At 63.3% G+C, this 26,882-nt stretch overlaps 2 protein-coding genes across 2 annotated transcripts in view; one reads left to right on the top strand and one right to left on the bottom strand.

Annotated features, from left to right (window-relative positions):
* Positions 1 to 281, top strand: part of L1CAM (L1 cell adhesion molecule) — a gene marked incomplete at its 3' end in the record, with an annotated part of 8,062 nt that extends 7,781 nt beyond the window's left edge. Inside the window, 1 exon segment of the mRNA XM_084224033.1 lies at positions 265 to 281. Coding sequence (XP_084080159.1) covers positions 265 to 281 — 17 coding nt within the window.
* On the bottom strand, positions 139 to 26,882 carry ATP2B3 (ATPase plasma membrane Ca2+ transporting 3; the record flags this gene model as incomplete). Its single annotated transcript, XM_084224032.1, has 20 exons — positions 139 to 787; positions 1,839 to 1,997; positions 3,137 to 3,244; positions 4,886 to 5,097; positions 6,235 to 6,448; positions 7,602 to 7,793; positions 9,251 to 9,357; positions 9,443 to 9,530; positions 11,516 to 11,701; positions 12,441 to 12,675; positions 13,638 to 13,879; positions 15,468 to 15,710; positions 19,804 to 20,018; positions 21,412 to 21,579; positions 21,666 to 21,707; positions 22,155 to 22,283; positions 22,352 to 22,477; positions 23,544 to 23,801; positions 25,427 to 25,624; positions 26,732 to 26,882. The coding sequence occupies 20 exons, from the start codon at positions 26,880 to 26,882 to the stop codon at positions 362 to 364; spliced, it is 3,699 nt and encodes a 1,232-aa protein (XP_084080158.1). The 3' UTR covers positions 139 to 361.

The following is a 26,882-nucleotide window of genomic DNA, read 5'->3' as shown; positions in this document are numbered from 1 at the left end:
GGGGGTCCTCAGTTTGGTGGAAGGATCCCCAATTTGGGTGGGGGTCCCCAATTTAAGGGGGTTCCCCAATTTGAGGGGGGGTCCCCAATTTTTGGGGAGGGGTCCCCCAACTTTAAAAGGACCCAATTTGAGGGGGCGGGGGTCCCAAATTTAAGGGGGGGGGTCCCCAATTTTTGGGGAGGGGGGGTCCCTAATTTCAAAGGAGGGGGATCCCCCAATTTGAGGGGGGGTCCCCAATTAGGGAGGGGTCCCCCAACTTTAAAGAGACCCAATTTGAGTAGGGGGGTCCCCAATTTTTGGGGAGGGGCCTCCCCAATTTCAAAGGAGGGGGATCCCCCAATTTGAGGGGGGGTCCCCAATTTCAAAGGAGGGGGATCCCCCAATTTGAGGGGGGGTCCCCAATTTCAAAGGAGGGGGATCCCCCAATTTGAGGGGGAGGTTCCCCCAATTTGAGGGGGGGTCCCCCCAATTTGGGGAGGATTCCGGGGGTCCCCCCCCCCAGCTCAGAGCGAGGTCTCGAGGCTGTGCAGGCGCCCGGGGGGGGGGCAGAAGGGGGGTCCGGGGGGGGGGGTCCCGGTGGTTGTTGTTGCGATTTGGGGGAGGGGCGCGGATGGGCGGGGCCTCGCTCTCGGCGTCCGTGTCGTCGATCAGGGGGATGTCGCGAGTGTCGCCAAAAATCAGCTCGGCGTGGGGGGGCACCCCGAAAGGGCCCAGGGGGGGCTCCGGCCGCGGCAGGGGGGGCGGACCCCCCCCCCAAATTGCTGCGGAAGGCGCGGACCACCCGCATCTGAGGGGGGGGAGGGGAGGGGAATGAATTGAGGGGGGGGGTCACCCCAAAAATATAGAGTGACCCCCCCCCAAAAAAAAAAAAAACACCAAAAAATCCCCCCCCAAAAAAAAGCCCCCCCAAATCCTCCCCCAAAAATCCCCCCTCAAAAAAAAGCCCCGCCCAAAAAAATCCCCCCCCCAAAAAAAGCCCCCCCAAAAAATCCCACCCAAAAAATCCCCCCCCAAAAAAAAGCCCCGCCCCAAAAAAAGACACCCCCCCCCAAAAAAAACCCCAAAGTTTTCAACCCTAAATTGAGGGGGGGCAAGGACACCCCAAAAATATAGAGTGACCCCCCCCCAAAAAAAAAATCCAAAGCCCGCCCCCCCCCAATTAACCCTCAATTAACCCCCCCAATTAAGAGACCCCCACCCCAAATAAAAGATGACGCCAAAGATCCCTGAAAATGCCCCCCAAAAAAACCCCAGACCCCCCCCCAAAAAAAAAAAGACCCTCGAGCCCCCATTTCCCTTCTTTGACCCCAAAAATGCCCAAATTTGGGGGATTTTCCCACAAATTTTGGGATTTTCCCCAATTTTGGGATTTTCCCCCAAATTTTGGGATTTTCCCCCAAATTTTGGGATTTTCCCCGATTTTGGGATATTTTTTTCCCCTAAATTGTGGGATTTTCCCCAATTTTGGGATTTTTTTTCCCTAAATTTGGGGATTTTCCCCAATTTTGGGATTTCTTTCCCTAAATTTTGGGATTTTCCCCAATTTTGAGATTTTTTCCCCCCAAATTTTGGCATAAAAGGAAAATTTTGGGGGGTGGGAGCAGGAGACCCCTCCCAAACCCCAATTCCCCCCCAAATCCTCCCCTAAAACCCCCCAAAATTCCCCATTTTTTTCCCCCTACCTCAGAAATTCTCAAATTTCGGGGTTTTTTTCCCCAAATTTCGGGGGTTTTTTTCCCCAAATTTCGGGGTTTTTTCCCCCAAATTTTAGGATTTTTCCCGAATTTCAGGATTTGGGGGATTTTGGGGGGTGGGGTTATTTTGGGGGGGGGTCTCACCTGGGTCTGGATGCGGCTCAAGCCCCTCACCCACAGCACCTTCCCCCGGCGCAGCTCGGCCGCGTCCAGCTCGGCCGGGTCAGCGGGGCCGGAGCCCTCCGGCCACTGACCGCCCCTGGGGCCGGGACACTGCGGCCCCCCCGGGACACACACCAGCACCTGGGGACAGGGGACACCGTGGGGACACCCTGGGGACACCTTGGGGACACCCTGGGGACACCTTGGGGTCACTCCAAGGTCAGTGAGGTCACTCTGGGGTCAGCGGGGCCGGAGCCCTCCGGCCACTGACCGCCCCTGGGGCCAGGACACTGCGGCCCCCCCGGGACACACACCAGCACCTGGGGACAGGGGGACACCTTGGGGACACCCTGGGGACACTGGGGAGCCACTGGGGACACCCCGGGGTCAGTGGGGTCACTCTGGGGTCAGTGGGGTCATCAGGCTCTGGCCACTGACCGCCAGCAGGGTCAGGGTGCTGCGGCATCTATGGTCACACTGCAGGACTTTTGGGGACAGGGGGACACTGGGGACACCCTGGGGACACCCCGAGGACAGTGGGGACACCCTGGGGACACTGGGGTCACTCCAAGGTCAGCGGGGTCACTCTGGGGTCAGCGAGCTCCGGCCACTGACCGCCCCTGGGGCCAGGACACTGCGGCCCCCCCGGGACACACACCAGCACCTGGGGACAGGGGACACCGTGGGGACACCCTGGGGACACTGGGGACACCCCCGGGACAGTGGGGTCACTCTGGGATCATCGGGCTCCGGCCACTGACCGCCCCCAGGGCCAGGACACACATCAGGACCTGGGGACAGGGGGACACTGGGGACACCCTGGGGACACCCTGGGGACACCCTGGGGGCACTGGGGACACCCTGGGGTCAGTGGGGACACTCTGGGGTCAGCGGGGTCATCAGGCTCCGGCCACTGACCGCCCGCGGGGCCGGGGCACACACACCAGGACCTGGGGACAGGGGACACCTTGGGGACACCGTGGGGACACCCTGGGGGCACTGGGGACACCTCAGGGTCAGTGAGGTCACTCTGGGGTCATCGGGCTCCGGCCACTGACCACCCACGGGGCCAGGACACACACCAGGACCTGGGGACAGGGGGACACTGGGAACACCCCGGGGACACCCTGGGGACACCCCGGGGACAGTGGGGTCACTCTGGGGTCAGTGGGGTCATCGGGCTCCGGCCACTGACCGCCCGCGGGACACTGCCCAGGGTGTGGTCTCAAGGTGGGTGTGGTCCCAGGTGGGCGTGGCCCGGGTGGGCGGGGTCTCCGTACCTGTCCCCAGACGAGCTCCCCCACGCCCACGAAGAGGCACCAGAGCCACTGCTCGGCGCTGAGGGGGGAGCAGCTGAAGGGCTTCCCCCCGAACTGCACGATCAGCACCTGGGGGGGACACGGGGGACACAGGGACATGTGGGGACATGGGGACATGGGGGACACGGGGGGACACGGGGACATGTGGGGACATGGGGACATGGGGGACACGGGGGGACACGGGGACATGTGGGGACATGGGGGGACATGGGGACATGGGGACATGGGGGACACGGGGGGACATGGGGACATGGGGGACACGGGGGGACACGGGGACATGTGGGGACATGGGGGGACATGGGGACATGGGGACATGGGGGACACGGGGGGACACGGGGACACGGGGACATGGGGGGACATGGGGACATGGGGGACACGGGGGGACACGGGGACATGTGGGGACATGGGGGGACATGGGGACATGGGGACATGGGGGACACGGGGGACACGGGGGACACGGGGGACACGGGGACATGGGGACATGGGGACACGGGGACATGGGGGGTCACGGGGACATGGGGGACATGGGGGACATGGGGACATGGGGACATGGGGGGGACACAGGGACATGGGGACACGGGGACATGGGGGAAACGGGGGGACACAGGGGCATGGGGGACATGGGGACATGGGGACATGGGGACACGGGGACATGGGGGACATGGGGGACACGGGGACATGGGGACATGGGGACACGGGGACATGGGGGACATGGGGACATGGGGACATGGGGGACACGGGGACATGGGGGACATGGGGACACGGGGACATGGGGGGGACACAGGGACATGGGGACACGGGGACATGGGGGAAACGGGGGGACACAGGGGCATGGGGGACATGGGGACATGGGGGACACGGGGGACACGGGGGGGACACGGGGGACACGGGGGACACGGGGGGACACGGGGGGACATGGGGGGACATGGGGGACATGGGGGGACACGGGGACACGGGGGACACGGGGGGGACACGGGGACATGGGGGACACAGGGGGACACGGGGGGGACACGGGGGTCACACACTGCCCAGGACAGCCCTGTGTCCCACAGTGTCCCCACAATGTCCCCACAGCGTCCCCTCAGTGTCCCCACAGTATCCCCAGGGTCCTTCCCCACCCCAACCCCCCCCCCCCTCGGGGCTGTCAGGGCATATGTCCCCACGTGTCACCCGTGTGTCCCCATGTGTCCCCCAGGTGTCCCCAGGTGTCCCCGTGCCCACCTGCACGGCGAAGGTGCCCAGGACGATGGCGCAGAAGATGGGGTTGGCGCAGACGCCCTCGAAGACGTTCCTGCGTGTCCCCATGTGTGTCCCCATGTCCCTGTATGTCCCCCCAGGTGTCCCCCCATGTCCCCCCATGTCCCCCCAGGTGTGCCCACCTGCACGGCGAAGGTGCCCAGGACGATGGCGCAGAAGATGGGGTTGGCGCAGACACCCTCGAAGACGTTCCTGTGTGTCCCCATGTCCCTGTATGTCCCCCAATGTGTCCCCATGTCCCTGTATGTCCCGCCATGTCCCCCCATGTCCCCCCAGGTGTCCCCGTGCCCACCTGCACGGCGAAGGTGCCCAGGACGATGGCGCAGAAGATGGGGTTGGCGCAGACGCCCTCGAAGACGTTCCTGTGTGTCCCCATGTGTGTCCCCATGTCCCTGTATGTCCCCCAATGTGTCCCCCATGTCCCCAGGTGTCCCCAGGTGTCCCCGTGCCCACCTGCACGGCGAAGGTGCCCAGGACGATGGCGCAGAAGATGGGGTTGGCGCAGACGCCCTCGAAGACGTTCCTCTCGCCGTGCAGCTTGCGCGCGTTCAGCTCGTTGAAGAGCTGCATCAGCACGAAGGTGTTGAAGATGATGGTGAAGTGCTCCGAGGGCGGCGCGTGCAGCGGGGCGGCGCGGCCGCTGTCGATGTCAAACAGCACCTCGCCTGTGGGGACATGGGGACACTCATGGGGACACCCCTGGGGACATGGGGACACTCATGGGGACAGCCCTGGGGACAGCGCTGCTCCGAGGGCGGCGCGTGCAGCGGGGCGGCGCGGCCGCTGTCGATGTCAAACAGCACCTCCCCTGTGGGGACAGGGACATGGGACATGGGGACACACTTGGGGACACCCTTGGGGACAGCCCTGGGGACAGCGCTGCTCCGAGGGCGGCGCGTGCAGCGGGGCAGCGCGGCCGCTGTCAATGTCAAACAGCACCTCCCCTGGGGGCACAGGGACATGGGACATGGGGACACCCTTGGGGACACCCTTGGGGACAGCCCTGGGGACATGGGGACACCCCTGGGGACAGTGCTGCTCCGAGGGCGGCGCGTGCAGCGGGGCGGCACGGCCACTGTCGATGTCAAACAGCACCTCCCCTGTGGGGACATGGGGACACTCATGGGGACACCCTTGGGGACACCCCTGGGGACATGGGGACACCATTGGGGACACCCCTGGGGACATGGGGACACCCCTGGGGACACCCTTGGGGACACCCTTGGGGACATGGGGACACCCCTAGGGACACTCATGAGGACACAGGGACACCCTTGGGACACCCTTGGGGACATGGGGACACGGGGACACTCATGGGGACACCCATGAGGACATGGCCATGGGTGTGGGACACCCTCCTCTGTGTCCCCAGTGTCACTGACCGGCGAAGAGCAGGGTGAAGGTGACCAGCAGCTGGGAGGGGATGTGTCCCACCGTGTCCCACCGTGTCCCCGTGTGTCCCACTGTGTCCCACCGTGTCCCCATCACCCGTGGGACCCCTCCCACGCTGTCCCCAGTGTGACTGACCGGCGAAGAGCAGGGTGAAGATGACCAGCAGCTGGTAGGTGGCGTGGCCCAGGATGTCCCACCATGTCCCACCCTGTCCCACCGTGTCCCCATCACCTGTGGGACCCCTCCCACACTGTCCCCTGTCCCCAGTGTCCCCAGTGTCACTGACCGGCGAAGAGCAGGGTGAAGATGACCAGCAGCTGGTAGGGGATGTGTCCCACTGTGTCCCCGTGTGTTCCCATGTGTCCCCATCACCCATGGCACCCCTCCCCAGTGTCCCCAGTGTCACTGACCGGCGAAGAGCAGGGTGAAGATGACCAGCAGCTGGTAGGCGGCGTGGCCCAGGATGTTGCGCAGCATGGTGCCCGACACCAGCGGGTGGTCGCGGCCGTAGGGCCGGCGCAGCAGCAGCGCCTCCGTGGGCGGCTCCGTGGCCAGCGCCAGCGAGGCCAAGGTGTCCATGATCAGGTTCACCCACAGCATCTGCACCGCCTTCAGCGGCGAGTCCTGTGGGACAGGTGAGCACAGGTGAGCTCAGGTGAGCTCAGGTGGGCTCACACAGGTGGGCTCAGGTGGGCACAGGTGGGCTCAGATGAGCTCACACAGGTGGGCACAGGTGGGCACAGGTGAGCTCAGGTGGGCACAGGCCAGCGAGGCCAAGGTGTCCATGATCAGGTTCACCCACAGCATCTGCACCGCCTTCAGCGGCGAGTCCTGCGGGACAGGTGGGCACAGGTGAGCTCAGGTGAGCTCACACAGGTGGGCACAGGTGGGCACAGGTGGGCTCAGGTGGGCACAGGTGGGCACAGGTGGGTTCAGGTGAGCTCAGGTGGGCTCACATGGGTGCAGGTGGGCACAGGTGAGCCCAGGTGGGCTCAGGTGGACACGGGTGGCTCAGAGGAATGGGACATGTGGGGACAGAGAGATGGGACAGGAGGATTGTGTGACTCAGGCCCAGGTGACCCCACCTGGGCAGGTGACCCTTCACCTGGGTGATGCAGGCGCCGGTGAAGGCCACGATGACCCCCCCATGCCCCACCTGTCCAGGTGAGCTCACCTGTGTGCTGCAGGTACCACTGAAGGCCACGATGACCCCCCACCTGCCCAGGTGAGCTCACGTGGGTGATGCAGGCGCCGGTGAAGGCCACAATGACCCCGCCCATGCCCCACCTGCCCAGGTGAGCTCACCTGGGTGATGCAGGTACCACTGAAGGCCACGATGACCCCGCCCATGCCCCACCTGCCCAGGTGAGCTCACCTGAGTGATGCAGGCGCCGGTGAAGGCCACGATGACCCCGCCCATGCCCCACCTGCCCAGGTGAGCTCACCTGAGTGATGCAGGTGCCGGTGAAGGCCACGATGACCCCGCCCATGCCCCACCTGCCCAGGTGAGCTCACGTGGGTGATGCAGGCGCCGGTGAAGGCCACAATGACCCCGCCCATGCCCCACCTGCCCAGGTGAGCTCACCTGGGTGATGCAGGCGCCGGTGAAGGCCACGATGACCCCCCACCTGCCCAGGTGAGCTCACCTGGGTGATGCAGGCGCCGGTGAAGGCCACGATGACCCCCCACCTGCCCAGGTGAGCTCACCTGGGTGATGCAGGCGCCGGTGAAGGCCACGATGACCCCGCCCATGCCCCACCTGCCCAGGTGAGCTCACCTGTGTGATGCAGGCGCCGGTGAAGGCCACGATGACGGCCACCACGTTGACGGTCAGCTGGAACTGCAGGAACTTGGCGATGCTGTCGTAGACGTTGCGGCCCCACATGACGGCCTTGACGATGCTCGAGAAGTTGTCGTCGGTCAGGATGATGTCCGAGGCCTCCTTGGCCACGTCCGTGCCCGCGATGCCCTGGGGACACGGACAGGTGGCACTCAGGTGACACACAGGTGACTCCCAGGTGGCCACAGGGATGAGAAACCCTGTGGCAGATCCCCAAGGTGACCCCAAGGTGACCCCAAGTGGCCCCAGGTGGGTGAGGGGACAGGACGATGTCCGAGGCCTCCTTGGCCACGTCCGTGCCCGCGATGCCCTGGGGACACGGACAGGTGGCACCCAGGTGACACCCAGGTGAGCCCAGGTGACCACAGGGATGAGGAACCCCATGGCAGATCCCCAAGGTGACCCCAAGGTGACCCCAAGTGGCCACAGTGATGGGGAACCCCATAGTAGATCCCCAAGGTGACCCCAAGTGGCCCCAGGTGACCCCCAGGTGACCACAGGTGGCCACAGGTGACCCCAGGTGACCCCCAAGTGGTCACAATGATGGGGAACCCCAAGGTGACCCCAGGTGGGTGAGGGGACAGGACGATGTCCGAGGCCTCCTTGGCCACGTCCGTGCCCGCGATGCCCTGGGGACACGGACAGGTGGCACTCAGGTGACACCCAGGTGACCCCCAGGTGACCCCTAGGTGATCCACAGGTGACCACAGGGATGAGGAACCCTGTGGCAGATCCCCAAGGTGACCCCAAGTGGCCCCAGGTGACCACAGGTGACGCCCAGGTGGCCCCAGGTGACCCCCAGGTGGCCCCAGGTGACCCCAGATGACCCCCAGGTGGCCACAGTGATGAGGAACCCCATGGCAGATCCGCAAGGTGACCCCAAGGTGACCCCCAGGTGACCACAGATGACCCCCAGGTGACTCCCAGGTGACCCCTGGGTGACACAGGTGACCCCAGGTGACCCCCAGGTGACTCCTAGGTGACCCCCAGGTGACTCCCAGGTGACCCCTGGGTGACACAGGTGACCACAGGTGACCACAGGTGACCTCTAGGTGATCCACAGGTGACACCCGGGTGACCACAGGTGACCACGGGTGACCCCAGGTGACCACGGCAGGGCCCCAAGGTGACCCCAGGTGGGCAAGGGGTGACCCAGGGATGGGGAGGGGGTCCCCATTTTGGGAGGGGCTCCCAATGTGGGGAGGGGTCCCGATTTGAGGGGGAGTCCTGGGGTCCCATTGTAGGGAGGGGATCTCAGGGTCCCAATTTGGGGAGGGGTCTCAGGGTCCCATTGTAGGGAGGGCATCTCAGGGTCCCAGTTTGGGGAGAGGTCTCAGGGTCCCATTTTAGGGAGGGGATCTCGGGGTCCCAATTTGGGGAGGGGTCTCAGGGGTCCCAATTCGGAGCGGGGTTCTGGGGGGGTCCCAATCCGGGAGGATTCTCCCATTATTGGACAGGGGTCCCATGGGTCCCATTTTGGGGAGGGGTCTCATTTTGGGGAGGGGTCTCCTTTAGGGGAGGGGTCTCATTTAGGGGAGGGGTCCCATTTAGGGGAGGGGTCCCGCAATTTGGGGAGGGGGCGTTACCATGGCGAACCCCACGTCGGCCTTCTTGAGGGCGGGGCCGTCGTTGGTGCCATCGCCGGTGACAGCCACGACCTGGCGCTGGTCCCCGATGGTGCTGTCGATGATCCCTGGGGACAGGTGGGGGGGGGGACAGGTGAGACCCCTCCCCCCACCCCCAGAGACCCCCCCCGGGACCCCTCCCCAAATTCCCACCTTTGACCAGGGTGTGTTTGTCGGTGGGCGATGACCGTGCCAGGACCCTCAGCTTGGGCCACACCTTGTCCAGGCGCTCCTGCTCCACCTGGGGGGGTTGGGGGGGGGGGGGTGAGACCCCCGGGGACCCCCCCTGGGGACACCCCTGGGGACACCCCCGGGGACACCCCCGGGGACCCTCAGGGTCACTTGAACCCCCCATGGTCACCTGAACCAGCCCAGCACATCCCCACACACCTTGGCCAGGTGGTCCTGATCTACCTGGGGGAGGGGCGCGACCCTCAGGGGACCCCCAGAGACCCCCCAGTGTCCCCAGTGTCCCCAGTGTCCCCAGTCCCTGTTCCAGCTCTTCCCCAGTGTCCCCAATCCCTGTCCCTCCCAGTGTCCCCAGTGTCCCCCAGTGTCCCCAGTGTTCCCAGTTCCTGTTCCAGCTCTTCCTAGTGTCCCCAGTGTCCCCAGTCCCTGTCCCTCCCAGTGTCCCCAGTCCCTCCCAGTGTCCCCAATCTCTGTCCCTCCCAGTGTCCCCAGTCTCTGTCCCAGTCCCTCCCAGTGTCCCCAGTGTCCCCCACTGTCCCCAGTCCCCAGTCCCCAGTCCCTGTCCCTCCCAGTGTCCAGTCCCTGTCCCAGTTCCTCCCAGTGTCTCCAGTGTCCCCAGTCCCTGTCCCTCCCAGTGTCCCCAGTCCCTCCCAGTGTCCCCAGTGTCCCCAGTGTCCCCGGTGTCCCCAGTCCCTCCCAGTGTCCCCAGTGTCCCCAGGGCCACCTCGCCGCGGTCGTTGCGGATGCGCCGGTTGAAGTCCTTCCCCTCCAGGCACAGCCAGTGTCCCCATTGTCCCCAGTGTCCCCATTGTCCCCAGTGTCCCCAGTGTCCCCAGTCCCTCCCGGTGTCCCCAGTCCCTCCCAGTGTCCCCAGTGTCCCCGGTGTCCCCAGTGTCCCCAGTCCCTCCCGGTGTCCCCAGTGTCCCCAGTGTCCCCAGTGTCCCCGGTGTCCCCAGTGTCCCCAGGGCCACCTCGCCGCGGTCGTTGCGGATGCGCCGGTTGAAGTCCTTCCCCTCCAGGCACAGCCAGTGTCCCCAGTGTCCCCAGTGTCCCCAGTCCCTCCCAGTGTCCCCAGTGTCCCCAGGGCCACCTCGCCGCGGTCGTTGCGGATGCGCCGGTTGAAGTCCTTCCCCTCCAGGCACAGCCAGTGTCCCCAGTGTCCCCAGTGTCCCCAATGTCCCCAATGTCCTCAGTGTCACCTCGCCGCGGTCGTTGCGGATGCGCCGGTTGAAGTCCTTCCCCTCCAGGCACAGCCAGTGTCCCCATTGTCCCCAGTGTCCCCAGTGTCCCCAATGTCCCCAGTGTCCCCAGTCCCTCCCAGTGTCCCCAGTGTCCCCAGTGTCACCTCGCCGCGGTCGTTGCGGATGCGCCGGTTGAAGTCCTTCCCCTCCAGGCACAGCCAGTGTCCCCGGTGTCCCCAGTGTCCCCAGTGTCCCCATTGTCCCCAGTGTCCCCAGTGTCCCCAGTCCCTCCCAGTGTCCCCAGTCCCTCCCAGTGTCCCCAGTGTCCCCAGGGCCACCTCGCCGCGGTCGTTGCGGATGCGCCGGTTGAAGTCCTTCCCCTCCAGGCACAGCCAGTGTCCCCAGTGTCCCCAGTGTCCCCAATGTCCCCAATGTCCCCAGTGTCCCCGGTGTCCCCAGTGTCCCCAGTCCCTCCCAGTGTCCCCAGTGTCCCCAGTGTCCCCAGTGTCCCTAATGTCCCCAGTGTCCCCGGTGTCCCCAGTGTCCCCAGTGTCCCCAGTGTCCCCAGTGTCCCCAGTGTCACCTCGCCGCGGTCGTTGCGGATGCGCCGGTTGAAGTCCTTCCCCTCCAGGCACAGCCAGTGTCCCCATTGTCCCCAGTGTCCCCAGTGTCCCCAATGTCCCCAGTGTCCCCAGTGTCCCCAATGTCCCCAGTGTCCCCAATGTCCCCAGTGTCCCCAGTGTCCCCAATGTCCCCAGTGTCCCCAGTGTCCCCAATGTCCCCAGTCCCTCCCAGTGTCCCCAGTGTCCCCAGTCCCTCCCAGTGTCCCCAGTGTCCCCAGTGTCCCCAGTGTCACCTCGCCGCGGTCGTTGCGGATGCGCCGGTTGAAGTCCTTCCCCTCCAGGCACAGCCAGTCGCCGCCGCCCCCCGCCGGGAGGATGCCGCACTTGGCGGCGATGGCGCGCGCCGTGTCCAGGTTGTCGCCTGTCACCATCCGCACCGTGATCCCCGCGCGCTGGCACTTCCGGATGGCCTCGGGCACCTGCCACACGCACCTGTCCCCGTCCTGTCCCTGCAGTGCCACCGTCCTGTCCCCGGTGTCCCCCGCGTGTCCCCGTCCTGTTCCCAACGTCCCGATTTCCCTCCCGTGCCCCTATGTCCCCATGTCCCCCCCATGTCCCCCCACTTGTCCCCATGCCCCCTCGTCCCCATGTCCCCCCATGACCCCTTTGTCCCAATGTCCCCATGTCCCCACACCCCCCCATGTCCCATTTGTCCCCATGTCCCCCCATGTCCCCATGTCCCCCCACGCCCCCCTATGTCCCCTTTGTCCCCCCATGTCCCCCCATGTCCCCCCATGTCCCCATTTCCCCCCATGTCCCCATTTCCCCCCACACCCCCCCACGTCCCCCCACGCCCCCTTTGTCCCCATTTCCCCCCATTTCCCCCCATGTGCCCCCATGTCGCCTTTGTCCCCATGTCCCCCCATGTCTCAGTGTCCCCATGTCCCCATTTCCCCCCACACCCCCCACGCCCCCCCACGCCCCCATGTCCCCCCATGTCCCCTTTGTCCCCATGTCCCCATTTCCCCCCACACCCCCCACGCCCCCCCACGCCCCCATGTCCCCCCATGTCCCCTTTGTCCCCATGTCCCCATTTCCCCCCACACCCCCCCACGCCCCCCCACGCCCCCATGTCCCCCCATGTTCCCATGTCCCCATTTCCCCCCATGTCCCCCCATGTCCCCTTTGTCCCCGTGTCCCCACGCCCCCCGCCCGCACCTCGGGCCGCACGGGGTCCTCGATGCCCACGATGGCGATGCAGGTGAGCTCCCCGACCACGGCGGCCTCGTCGTCCCAGGGGGGCTCGGGCCGGGCGGGGAAGTCGCGGAAGGCGAGGGCGAGGGTCCGCAGCCCCCCCGCCGCCATCGGCTCCACCACGCGCCGCACCAGCTCCTCCCGCTCCGCGCCCCCCAGCGCCCGCGGGCAGCCCCCCGCGTCCAGCATCGAGCTGCACCTGCGGGCACAGGTGAGTCGGGGAGGGGGCTCAGGGGGCTCAAGGGGGTTATGGGGTTATGGGACTCCCCCGCGTTCAGCATGGAGCTGCACCTGGGGGCACAGGTGAGTCAGGGAGGGGGTTATGGGGTTATGGGAGCCCCCCCCGTCCAGCATCGAGCTGCACCTGGAGGCACAGGTGAGTCGGGGAGGGGGCTCAGGGGGGTTATAGGACCCCCCCGCATCCAGCATCGAGCTGCACCTGCGGGCACAGGTGAGTCGGGGAGGGGGCTCAGGTGAGTCGGGGAGGGGGCTCAGGGGTTATGGGGGGTTACGGGACCCCCCGTGTCCAGCATCGAGCTGCACCTGCGGGCACAGGTGAGTCGGGGAGGGGGCTCAGGTGAGTCGGGAAGGGGGCTCAGGGGGGTCCTAGGTGAGTCAGGGGGGTCAGGGAAAGAGGTTATGGGACCCCCCCGATCCAGGATGGAGATGCACCCGGGGGGGGGACAGGTGGGTCAGGGGAGGGGGTTTAGGGATGTCCCAGGTGGGTCCCCCTGGGTCTAGGATGGAGCTGGTCCCCCTTGGGACAACACATATGGCCCTGCCTGCCCAGGTGTGTGCCCAGGTGTGCCCCCAGGTGTGTGCCCAGGTGTGCCCAGATATGTGCCCAGGTGTGCACCCAAGTGTGTGCCCAGGTGTGCCCCCAGGTGTGCCCAGGTGTGTGCCCAGGTGTGTGCCCAGGTGCCCCCAGGTGTATGGCCAGGTGTGTGCCCCCCTCACCTGCGCAGCACCATCTCGGAGGCGCCCCCTTGCAGAGCAGCCTGTAGCCCTACCTGGACTAGCACCCATGGCCCTGCCTGCCCAGGTGTGTGCCCCCAGGTGCCCCCAGGTGCCCCCAGGTGCGCCCAGGTGTGCCCCCAGGTGTGTGCCCCCAGGTGTGCCCAGGTGCCCCCAGGTGTGCCCCCAGGTGCGTGCCCCCCTCACCTGCGCAGCACCATCTCGGAGGCGCCCTTGCAGAACAGCCTGTAGCCGCCCCCGGGCCGGCGGGTCACCGTGCTCATGGATTTGCGCTCCGAGTTGAAGGTGAACACCTTGACCAGGTGCTCCTCGGGCACCTGCGCCCGCTCGGCCTCGGGGTCGCGGCCCAGGGCCAGCGCCAGCCCCAGCAGGGCACACTCGGTCTTGTTGCCCACGTGGCGAGGGAGAGCCCCGGGGGCTTCGGGGGGCTGGGAACGGGGGGACAGGTGAGAGGGGGCAGGTAAGGGGGCAGGTAAAGGGGAAGGTAAAGGGGGCAGGTGAAGGGGCAGGTGAGAGGGGGCAGGTAAATGGGCAGGTAAAGGGGGCAGGTAAAGGGGACAGGTGAGAGGGGGCAGGTAAAGGGGCAGGTAAAGGGGGCAGGTAAAGGGGGCAGGTAAAGGGGACAGGTGAGAGGGGGCAGGTAAAGGGGCAGGTAAAGGGGCAGGTAAAGGGACAGGTAAAGGGGACAGGTAAAGGGGCAGGTAAAGGGGACAGGTAAAGGGGCAGGTAAAGGGGGCAGGTAAAGGGGGCAGGTAAAGGGGGCAGGTAAAGGGGACAGGTAAAGGGGCAGGTAAAGGGGGGGGCAGGTGAGAGGGGGCAGGTGAAGGGGACAGGTAAAGGGGGCAGGTAAAGGGGGCAGGTAAAGGGGACAGGTGAGAGGGGGCAGGTAAAGGGGGCAGGTAAATGGGCAGGTAAAGGGGGCAGGTAAAGGGGCAGGTAAAGGGGCAGGTAAAGGGGGGGGAAGGTAAAGGGGCAGGTAAAGGGAGTGGGGGGCAGGTAAAGGGGGTGGGAGTGCAAAAAGCTCCCCTCAAATCCCGCCCAAAACCCCACAAGCCCCCGCAAAATTCCCTTAAACCCCCCCAAATACTCCCCCAGCCCCCTCCCAGTGCTCCCAGTTGCCCTCACCAGTATCTTGCTGCTGTAGGCGCTGTTGATGGCGATGGCCTGTGCCCGTAACCCCCCCAAACCCTCCCCTAATACCACCCCAAAACCCCCCCAAATCCCCCCAAAATCCCCCCGCAGCCCCCTCCCAGTGCTCCCAGTCGCCCTCACCAGTATCTTGCTGGTGTAGGCGCTGTTGATGGCGATGGCCTGTGCCCATAAACACCCCAAAACCCCCCTAATACCACCCCCAAACCCCCCCGAGACCCCCTAAATCCCCCCAAAATCCCCCCCAAACCCCCTCAAACCCCCCCAAAATCACCCCCAGCCCCCTCCCAGTGCTCCCAGTCACCCTCACCAGTATCTTGCTGGTATAGGCGCTGTTGATGGCGATGGCCTGCGCCCGTAACCCCCCCAAACCCTCCCCTAATACCACCCCAAAACCCCCCCAAATCCCCCCAAAATTCCCTCCCAGCCCCCTCCCAGTGCTCCCAGTGCTCCCAGTTGCCCTCACCAGTATCTTGCTGGTGTAGGAGCTGTTGGTGCTGATGGCTTGTGCCCATAAACACCCCAAAACCCCCCGAAACCCCCTCAAACCCCCCCAAATCCCCTCCCAGCCCCCTCCCAGTGCTCCCAGTGCCCCTCACCAGTATCTTGCTGGTGTAGGCGCTGTTGATGGCGATGGCCTAGGCCCAGAAACACCCCAAAACCTCCCCTAAAACACTCCCAAACCCCCCCAAAATCACCCCCAGCCCCCTCCCAGTGCTCCCAGTCGCCCTCACCAGTATCTTGCTGGTGTAGGCGCTGTTGATGGCGATGGCCTGGGCCCGTAACCCCCCCAAAATCCCCCCCAAACCCCCCCCAAACCCCCCAAAATCCCCCCAGCCCCCTCCCAGTGCTCCCAGCACCCCTCACCAGTATCTTGCTGGTGTAGGCGCTGTTGATGGCGATGGCCTGCGCCAACAGGTCCAGCGTGGGGGGCGGCAGGGCGGCGGGGGCCGGGGGGCGGCTGAAGTGGGACCCCCCCACGAAGGCCTGCACCACCGTCATGCGGTTGGTGGTCAGCGTGCCCGTCTTGTCCGAGCAGATGGCCGTGGCGTTGCCCATGGTCTCGCAGGCGTCCAGGTGCCGCACCAGGTTGTTGTCCTTCATCATTTTCTGGGGGGGAAGGAGGGAGTTTGGGGGGAATCGGGGTGAAATGGGGGGGAAATGGGGGAAAATGGGAAAATATGGGGGGGAAAATGGAGAAAATGAGAGGGAAATGGGGGAAAAATGGGGAAAAATTTGGAATATGGGGGGGAAATGGGAGCAGGTTGTTGTCCTTCATCATTTTCTGGGGGGAAGGAGGGAGTTTGGGGGGAAATCGGGGTGAAATGGGGGGAAATTGGGGAGAAATGGGGAAAAATGGGGAAAATATGGGAAAATACGGGGGGGAAATGGGGCAAAAATGGGGGGAAATGGGGGAAATTGGGGGGAAATTGGGGAAATAGGGGGGAAATGGGAGCAGGTTGTTGTCCTTCATCATTTTCTGGGGGGGAAGGAGGGAGTTTGGGGGGAAATCGGGGTGAAATGGGGGAAATGGGGGGAAATGGGGAAAATGGGGGGGAAATGGGGCAAAAATGGGGGAGAAATGGAAAAAATGAGAGGGATGTGGGGGGGAAATGGGAGCAGGTTGTTGTCCTTCATCATTTTCTGGGGGAAAAGGAGAGAGTTTGGGGGGAAATCGGGGAGAAATGGGGGGAAAATGGGGAAAAATGGGGGAAATTTGGGAAAATACGGGGGAAAAAATGGAGAAAATCGGGGAGAAATGGGGAAAAATTGTGAAAATATGGGGTGGGAAATGGAGAAAATGGGAGGGAAATGTGGGGAAATGGAAGAAAATGAAAGCAGGTTGTTGTCCTTCATCATTTTCTGGGGGGAAAGGAGGGAGTTTGGGGGGAAATCGGGGTGAAATGGGGAAAATGGGGAAAATATGGGGAAAAATGGGGAAAAAATAGAGAAAAAATAGAGAAAATGAGAGGGAAATGGGGGGAAAATGGGGAAAAATTGGGAATATGGGGGGAAATGGGAGCAGGTTGTTGTCCTTCATCATTTTCTGGGGGGAAAGGAGGGAGTTTGGGGGGAAATCGGGGTGAAATGGGGCAAAAATGGGGGGAAATGGGGAAAATATGGGGGGGAAATGGGAAAAATCAGGGAGAAATGGGGGAAATAGGGGGGAAATGGGAGTGGGTTGTTGTCCTTCATCATTTTCTGGGGGGGAAGGAGGGAGTTTGGGGGAAATTGGGGTGAAATGGGGGGAAAATGGGGGGAAATGGGGAAAAATTGGGGGGGAAATGGGAAAATATGGGGGGGAAATGGGGGAAATAGGGGGGGAAATTGGGGAAATAAGGGGGAAATGGGAGCAGGTTGTTGTCCTTCATCATTTTCTGGGGGAAAAGGAGGGAGATTGGGGGAAAATCGGGGAGAAATGGGGGGAAATCGGGGAAAATTGGGGGAAATTTGGGAAAATACGGGGGGAAAATGGAGAAAATCAGGGAGAAATGGGGGAAATAGGGGAATATGGGAGCAGGTTGTTGTCCTTCATCATTTTCTGGGGGAAAAGGAGGGAGATTGGGGGAAAATCGGGGTGAAATGGGGGGGAAATGGGGAAAAATTGGGGAAATTTGGGAAAATACGAGGGAAAAATGGAGAAAATCGGGGAGAAATGGGGGAAATAGGGGAGAAATGGGAGCAGGTTGTTGTCCTTCATCATTTTCTGGGGGAAAAGGAAGGAGTTTGGGGGGAATCGGGGTGAAATGGGGGGAAATGGGGAAAAATGGGGGGAAATTTGGGAAAATACGAGGGAAAAAATGGAGAAAATCGGGGAGAAATGGGGAAAAATTGTGAAAATATGGGGTGGGAAATGGAGAAAATGGGAGGGAAATGTGGGGAAATGGAAGAAAATGAAAGCAGGTTGTTGTCCTTCATCATTTTCTGGGGGGGAAGGAGGGAGTTTGGGGGGAAATCGGGGTGAAATGGGGGGAAAATGGGGAGAAATGGGGAAAAAATGGGGGGAAATGGGGAAAATGAGAGGGAAATGGGGGAAAAATGGGGAAAAATTTGGAATATGGGGGGGAAATGGGAGCAGGTTGTTGTCCTTCATCATTTTCTGGGGGGAAGGAGGGAGTTTGGGGGGAAATCGGGGTGAAATGGGGGGAAATTGGGGAGAAATGGGGAAAAATGGGGAAAATATGGGAAAATACGGGGGGGAAATGGGGCAAAAATGGGGGGAAATGGGGGAAATTGGGGGGAAATTGGGGAAATAGGGGGGAAATGGGAGCAGGTTGTTGTCCTTCATCATTTTCTGGGGGGGAAGGAGGGAGTTTGGGGGGAAATCGGGGTGAAATGGGGGAAAAATGGGGGGAAATGGGGAAAAAATAGAGAAAAAATAGAGAAAATGAGAGGGAAATGGGTGGAAAATGGGGAAAAAATGGGAATATGGGGGGGAAATGGGAGCAGGTTGTAGTCCTTCATCATTTTCTGGGGGAAAGGAGGGAGTTTGGGGGGAAATCGGGGTGAAATGGGGGGAAATGGGGAAAATAGCGGGAAAAATGGAAAAAAAATTGAGAAAATCAGGGAGAAATGGGGCAAAAATGGGGAAAAATGGGGAAAAATTTGGAATATGGGGGGGAAATGGGAGCAGGTTGTTGTCCTTCATCATTTTCTGGGGGGGAAGGAGGGAGTTTGGGGGGAAATTGGGGAGAAATGGGGCAAATCAGGGAAAAATGGGAAAATATGGGGGAAAAAATGGAGAAAATCAGGGAGAAATGGGGGAAATAGGGGAATATGGGAGCAGGTTGTTGTCCATCATTTTCTGGGGGGAAAGGAGGGAGTTTGGGGGGAAATCGGGGTGAAATGGGGGGAAATGGGGCAAAAATGGGAAAAAATTGGAAAAATTAGGAAAATATGGGGGGAAATGGGGGAAATAAGGCAAAAATGGGAGCAGGTTGTTGTCCTTCATCATTTTCTGGGGGGAAAGGAGGGAGTTTGGGGGGAAATCGGGGAGAAATGGGGGGAAAATGGGAAAAAATGGGGGAAATTTGGGAAAATACGAGGAAAACAATGGAGAAAATTGGGGAGAAATGGGGAAAAATGGGGAGAAATGGGGGAAATTTGGGAAAATACAGGGGGAAAAATTGGGGAAAATGAAGGGGAAATGGGGAAAATATGGGGGAAATGGGGGGGAAATGGGGGAAATAGGGGAATATGGGAGCAGGTTGTTGTCCTTCATCATTTTCTGGGGGGAAAGGAGGGAGTTTGGGGGGAAATCGGGGTGAAATGGGGGGAAAATGGGGAGAAATGGGGCAAAAATTGGTAAAATATGGGGGAAATGGGGGAAATAGGGGGGGAAATTGGGAAAATAAGGGGGAAATGGGAGCAGGTTGTTGTCCTTCATCATTTTCTGGGAGGAAAAAGGAGGGAATTTGGGGAAGATGGAGGGACAGATGGCCAGAGGGGACACGAACAGGCAGATGATGGACAAACGGACGTGGATGGACAAACGGACAGCTGGACATGGAAGGACAAATGGATGTGGAGGGAGAAATGGCCATGGAGGGACAAATGGCCAGATGGACAAACGGACATGGAGGGAGAAATGGCCACAGAGGGAGAAATGGCCAGATGGACAAACGGACACGGAGGGAGGAATGGCCAGATGGACAAACGGACACGGAGGGAGAAATGGCCAGATGGACAAACGGACACGGAGGGAGAAATGGCCAGATGGACAAACGGACACGGAGGGAGAAATGGCCAGATGGACAAACGGACATGGAGGGAGGAATGGCCAGATGGACAAACGGACACGGAGGGAGGAATGGCCAGATGGACACGGAGGGAGAAATGGCCAGATGGACAAACGGACATGGAGGGAGGAATGGCCAGATGGACAAACGGACACGGAGGGAGGAATGGCCAGATGGACACGGAGGGAGAAATGGCCAGATGGACAAACGGACATGGAGGGAGAAATGGCCAGATGGACAAACGGACATGGAGGGAGAAATGGCCAGATGGACAAACGGACACGGAGGGAGAAATGGCCACGGAGGGACAAACAGACACAGATGAACAAAGGGACACGGACTGACAGACGGCCCCAGCCGGACTCGAACAGAGAGATGACGGACAAACGGACAGGGGTGGAGAAACGGACACGGACGGCCAGGCGGACCAACGGAGGGGACGGACAGACGGACACCGCCCCCACCTTGACGGAGTAGGCCAGCGAGATGGTGACGGCCAGCGGGAGCCCCTCGGGGACGGCCACCACCAGCACGGTGACGCCGATGATGAAGAACTTGACCCAGTACTGGACGTAGACCGGGGCGCACTCGGCCAGCCAGGGCCGGCCCTGCACCACGAAGGTCTCGATGACGAAGTAGAGCACGAGGATGATGACGGTGATGGCCGACATGGCCAGGCCTGCGTGGGGACACCCCCACTCAGGACCCCCAAAAAAGGTGGCCGTGTCACTGTCACCCCGTTTGGGGACAGCGGACTGTCTGAGGTGTGGGGTCACTCGGGTCGGTTTGGCCTGGTTTGTCCTTCTTGGGGACGCCTTGTGGCTTTGTCCCCATCCTGTGGCCTTGTCCCCATTCTGTGCCTGATGTCCCCACCCTGTGCCTAATGTCCCCACCCTGTGCCTGATGTCCCCACCCTCTGCCTGATGTCCCCACCCTGTACCTGATGTCCCCAGCCTGTGGCCTTGTTCCCATCCTGTGGCTGATGTCCCCACTCTGTGCCCTTGTCCCCACCCTGTGGCCTTGTCCCCCCACCGTGGCCTTGTCCCCACCCTGTGGCCTTGTCCCCACCCTGTGGCCTTGTCCCCACTCTGTGCCTGATGTCCCCACCCTGTGCCTGATGTCCCCACCTTGTGCCTGATGTCCCCATCCTGTGGCTGATGTCCCCACCCTGTGCCTGATGTCCCCAGTGTGTGGCCTTGTCCCCCCCCGTGGCCTTGTCCCCATCCTGTACCTGATGTCCCCAGCCTGTGGCCTTGTCCCCATCCTGTACCTGATGTCCCCAGCCTGTGGCCTTGTCCCCACCCTGTGGCCTTGTCCCCATCCTGTGCCTGATGTCCCCACTCTCTGCCTGATGTCCCCACCTTGTGCCTAATGTCCCCACCCTGTGGCTGATGTCCCCAGCCTATGGCCTTGTCCCCAACCTGTGACCTTGTCCCCACCCTGTGCCTGATGTCCCTATCCTATGGCCTTGTCCCCACCCTGTCACCTTGTCCCCACGCTGTGGCTGATGTCCCCACCCTCAGGACATGTCCCCACGCCTTTGTCCCCTCACTGGGCACCCCCAACCCCCCAGTTGGGTCACTTTGCCCTGCAGGATCAATTTGTCCTTCTTGGGGACACCTCGGGGACACATTCCTGGCCTGTGGCGGGCCACCACTCTCAGGACATGTCCCCAAGGTCCCCCAACCCTTCGTCCCCTCACTGGGGACCCCCAACCCCCCAGTTGGGTCACTTTGCCCTGCAGGATCAATCTGTCCTTCTTGGGGACACCTCGGGGACACCCAAATTTGCCCAATTTGTTCTTCTTGGGGACACCTCGGGGACGTGGTGTTGTTCAGACACCCCTCAGGACACGTCCCCAATGTCCCCAACCCCCTGCCACCCCATTTGGGGACCCCAACCCCCTGCCACCCCATTTGGGGACCCCAACCCGCACGCTCAGTTTGACCCGCGGCACTGATTTGTCCTCAGGGCCACCTCGGGGATGCGTCCCCAACCTGCCCGCGCTGTCCCCACCCCTCAGGACACGTCCCCAACCCTTTGTCCCCTCATTTGGGGACCCCAGCCCCCACCTGCCTTCCCGATCTGCACGGCCAGCTGGGTCAGCTTGGCCTGGAGCACGGACTTCTCCTTCTTGGGGCCACCTCGGGGACGCGTCCCCGTCCCCTCGGCCGTGTCCCCTCCCTCGGCGCTCTTCAGCGGCTGCATCTCCATGGCCACCGCCCCGTCCTGCCGCTTGCCTGGGGACACCGGCCACGTGGCAGGGGGACAAGGGGGGGACACGGGGAGGGGGGTTTGGGGGTGTCCCCACCCGACCCCAAAGCACCTTTGGGTTGTGGGGTGTCCACGGCGCCATCCTGGGGCTTCCCTGTGGGACAGAGGGGGGTGGGGACACCCCGAGATGTGACCTGGGGGGGGGGGACAGGGAGAACCCCCCCAGGGTGGGGACAGGGAGTGGCGGTGGCAGTGGGGTTGGGGGAGGGGAGTGGCAGTGGTGGCATTGCTGGGGACAGGGATGGGAGGGGTGGAGCACATGGGGACAGAGGGTCTGGAGACCTTGGGGACAGAGGGGACAGAGAGGGACAGAAGGGCCCGGAGCCCTCAGGGACATGGGAGAGACTTGGGGACAGAAGGTGACAGAGCCCACAGTGTCACCAGCCACCCACGGTGCCACCCAGTGCCATCTCCCATGGGGCCACCAGCCACCCACGGTGCCACCCAGCACCAGATTCCTTGGGGACAGTGCCAAGCAGTGCCCGCCCCCTTTGGGGACAGCTCCCACGGAGCCACCGGCCACCCTCGGGTGTGGTGTCACCTTTCTTGTCCCTGCCGTCGTCCTCGTCGTCCCCCGCGGCGCCCAGCAGGGTGAAGATGATGCCGCTCTGCGAGTTGACCCCCACGGCCGTCACCACCATCCTGCCCGAGCCCTCCATGACGTGGGTGCCTGGCGGGGACAGGGCGGGTCACGGCGCGGTCCCCCCGCTGTCCCCCGTGTCCCCAAACGTCCCTCACCCGAGAGCAGCAGCGGGTCCTTGTCCAGGGACTTGCGGACGTGGTCGCTCTCCCCGGTCAGGGCGCTCTCGTCGATCTTGAGGTCGTTGCCCTGGATCAGGACCCCGTCGGCCGGCAGGAGGTCACCTGGGAGGGGACAGGGTCACCGCGGTGTCACCGGGTGTCCTGGGGTGTGCCCGCACCGGGCTGTGTCACCGCAGTGTCACCAGAACTTTGTGGTGTGTCCTGGTGTGACCGGGGACATCGTGGTGTGTCATGGAGTGACCGTGGACCCTGTGATGTCCCCTGGGGTGTCCCCAGACCAGGTATCGGGGCTGTGTCACCACAGTGTCACCAGAACTTTGTGGTGTGTCCTGCTGTCCCCTGGAGTGTCCCCAGACCAGGCTGTGTCACCACAGTGTCACCAGAACTTTGTGGTATGTCCTGCTGTCCCCTGGAGTGTCCCCAGACCAGGCATCGGGGCTGTGTCACCATGGTGTGACCAGGACCTTGTGGTGTGTCCTGATTGTCCTGATGTCCCCTGGTGTGCCCTCGTGTGCCCAAGGGTGTGGGGACACAAGAGGACACAGGGATGGGGACACGGTGATGGCATCGGGATGGGGAGGGTGACACAAGGGTGGGGACAGAGGATGGGGACAGGAATGGCATCGGGATGGGGAGGGTGACACCAGGGTGGAGACAGAGGATGGGGACAGGAATGGCATCGGGATGGGGAGGGTGACACCAGGGTGGGGACAGAGGATGGGGACAGGAATGGCATCGGGATGGGGAGGGTGACACCAGGGTGGGGACAGAGGATGGGGACAGGAATGGCATCGGGATGGGGAGGGTGACACAGGGGTGGGGACAGAGGATGGGGACAGGAATGGCATCGGGATGGGGAGGGTGACACCAGGGTGGGGACAGAGGATGGGGACAGGAATGGCATCGGGATGGGGAGGGTGACACCAGGGTGGGGACAGAGGATGGGAACACTGGGATGAGGACATGGTGATGGGGACATGGGATGGCATCGGGATGGGGACACAGGGATGGTGACACAGGGACTGGGACAGGAATGGCATTAGGATGGGGATGGTGACACGAGGATGGGGACAGGGGACAGTCATGGCAGTCGGGATGGCGACACGGGACGCCACCACAACCCCCCACACCCTCTGTCCCCGCCACGTCCCCACCCTTTGTCACTCACCGTACTTGACCTGCACGACGTCCCCCACCACCAGGTCGGCCACGGGCACCTGTGCCAGGTGTCCCCCGCGCAGGACGGCCACGCGCTGCTCGCGCTCCAGGCGGCTCTGCAGCCCCCGGAACTGGCGCTCCTTGCTCCAGTCGTTGGACGCCGTCACCAGCACCACGCAGGCCACCGAGAGCAGGATGGCCGCGCCCTCGATCCAGCCGGCCTCCGCCTCGCCCTCGTCCTCCGCGCCCCCCGAGGCCTGCCCGCACGCTGGGGACAGCGGGGACGGGGGTGTCACACGTGGGGATAGTGGTGACACACGTAGGGACAGCGAGGATGGAGGCGTCACACGTGGGGACAGCGGGGATGGAGGCGTCACATGTGCGGATAGCAGCGACACACATAGGGACAGCGAGGATGGAGGTGTCACACGTGGGGATAGCGGTGACACACGTGGGGACAGCAGGGACGGAGGCGTCACATGTGCGGATAGCAGCGACACACGTAGGGACAGCGAGGATGGAGGCGTTACACGTGGGGACAGCGGGGACGGAGGCGTCACATGTGCGGATAGCAGCGACACACATAGGGACAGCGAGGATGGAGGTGTCACACGTGGGGACAGCGGGGACGGGGGTGTCACACGTGGGGACAGCAGGGACGGAGGCGTCACACGTGGGGATAGCGGTGACACACGTGGGGACAGCAGGGACGAGAGCGTCACACGTGGGGATAGCGGTGACACACGTGGGGACAGCAGGGACGAGAGCGTCACACGTGGGGACTGCAGGGACGGAGGTGTCACACGTGGGGACAGCAGGGACACACGTGGGGATAGCGGTGACACACGTGGGGACACAGGCGACATACGTGGGGACAGCAGGGACGGAGGCGTTACATGTGCAGATAGCGGCGACACACGTGGGGACATCGGGGACAGAGATGTCACATGTGCGGATAGCGGTGACACATGTGGGGACAGCAGGGATAGAGACGTCACACGTGGGGACAGCAGGGATGGAGGTGTCACATGTGCGGATAGCAATGACACACGTGGGGACAGCAGGGATAGAGATGTCACATGTGCGGATAGCAGTGACACATGCGGGGACAGCAGGGACAGAGGAGTCACATGTGGGGACAGCAGGGACAGACGTGGGGATAGCGGTGACACACGTGGGGACAGCAGAGACAGAGGTGTCACACGTGGGGACAGCGGGGATGGAGATGTCACATGTGGGGACAGCAGGGATGGGGGTGTCACACGTGGGGACAGCAGGGACACACGTGGGGATAGTGGTGACACACGTGAGGACAGCAGAGACAGAGGTGTCACACGTGGGGACAGCGGGGACGGAGGTGTCACACATGGGGATAGTGGTGACACACGTGGGGACACAGGCGACATACGTGAGGACAGCGAGGACAGAGGTGTCACATGTGGGGACACGGATGACACATGTGGGGACATGGGTGACATATGTGGGGACACGGGGGACAGAAGTGTCACACATGGGGACACGTGGGGACATGGGTCACAGATGTGGGGACAAGGGTGACACACATGGGGACATGGGGGACAGAGGTGTCACACATGGGGACACGTGGGGACATGGGTGACACATGTGAGGACACAGGAGGATACAGGTGACACACACAGAGATACCAGTGTCCCCTGCAGGGACATGGCCACGGGGCGTAGGGGACGCGGGATGGGGATTTGGGGACATGGGGACACAGGGATGAGGACATGGAGACATGGAGGTGGCAGTGAGGTGGGGACACAGAGCTGGGGACACGGGGCCGGCAGATGGGACACAGGGCAGGGGATGGCAGCAGGACGGGGACACAGGGATGGGGACAAAGTGCCGGGGCGGTGGGGACAGAGGTGTCACCTTCATCGGCGGCACCGGGGGGGGCGTAGAAGGACAGGCCGAGGGACACGAGCGCGGCCACCTCGAGGATGACGAGGGTGACGTCCTGCAGGGCCTCCCACACCAGCGCCACGAAGCTCTTGGGGCGCCGCGGGGGGATCCAGTTCCGGCCGAACGTCCGGCGGCGGCGCTCCAGCTCCGGGGGACCCTCGGACAGCCCTGGGGACACGGGTGTCACCCCCACAGCCACCTCGGGGACACTCAGACAGCCCTGGGGACACCCCTGTCACCCCCACGGCCACCCCAGGGACCCTCGGACAGCCCTGGGGACATGGGTGTCACCCCCACGGCCACCCTGGGGACCCTCGGACAGCCCTGGGGACATGGGTGTCACCCCCATGGCCACCCTGGGGACACCCCTGTCACCCCCACGGCCACCCTGGGGACCCCTGGGTGGTTTTTGGGGGGTCTGGGGCTCCACCAGGGGGGATTTTGGGGAGGTCACAGTGGCTCTGCAGGATGGGGGGGGCTCCCGGGTGGTTTTTGGGGATCCCGGGTGGCTTTGGGGATCCGAGGGGGTTTTTGGGGAGTTCCCGGTGGGTTTGGGAGGTCCCGGTGGGTTTGAGGGGGTCCCGGGGGGTTTTGGGGAGTTCCCGGGGGGTTTTGGGGGGATCCCGGTGGGTTTGGGAGGGTCCCGGTGGATTTGGGGGGGGGTCCCGGTGGGTTTGGGGTGGTCCCGGTGGGTTTGGGGGATCCCGGTGGGTTTGAGGGGGTCCCGGTGGGTTTGGGGTGGTCCCGGTGGGTTTGGGGTGTCCCGGTGGGTTTGGGGGATCCCGGTGGATTTGGGGGGGGGTCCCGGTGTGTTTGGGGGGGTCCCGGTGGGTTCTGCGGGGTCCCGGGGGGTTCTGCAGGGTCCCGGTGGGTTTGGGGGGTCCCGGTGGGTTTTGGGAGGTCCCGGTGGGTTCTGCGGGGTCCCGGTGGGTTTGAGGGGGTCCCGGTGGGTTTGAGGGGGTCCTGGTGGGTTCTGCGGGGTCCCGGTGGGTTTGGGGGGGTCCCGGTGTGTTTGGGGAGTTCCCGGTGGGTTTAGGGGGATCCCGGTGGGTTTGGGGGGGTCCCGGTGGGTTTTGGGAGGTCCCGGTGGGTTTTGGGAGGTCCCGGTGGGTTTGGGGGGGGTCCCGGTGGGTTTGAGGGGGTCCCGGTGGGTTCTGCGAGGTCCTGGTGGGTTTGGGGTGGTCCTGGTGGGTTTGAGGGGGTCCCGGTGGGTTTGGGGTGGTCCCGGTGGGTTTGGAGGGTCCCGGGGGGTCGCGGTGGGTCGGGGGGCGTTACCGTCGGTGGGGGAGGTGCGCAGGCGGCGGCAGAGCCCCGGGACCCCCCCCAGGTCCCGCTGCAGCCTCAGGAGCGCCTCGGAGCCCCGGAGCTCCATCAGCGCCCGCAGCTCCGGCAGCGCCAGCCCGAAACCCCCCCCGGCGTCCCCCAT

This window comes from Fringilla coelebs (genome assembly GCF_963513975.1).
Source record: "Fringilla coelebs genome assembly, chromosome: 33".
NCBI lineage: Eukaryota > Metazoa > Chordata > Aves > Passeriformes > Fringillidae > Fringilla > Fringilla coelebs.
The sequence above is the reverse complement of the archived record's forward strand: the minus strand, read 5'-3'. Positions and strand labels throughout refer to the sequence as shown.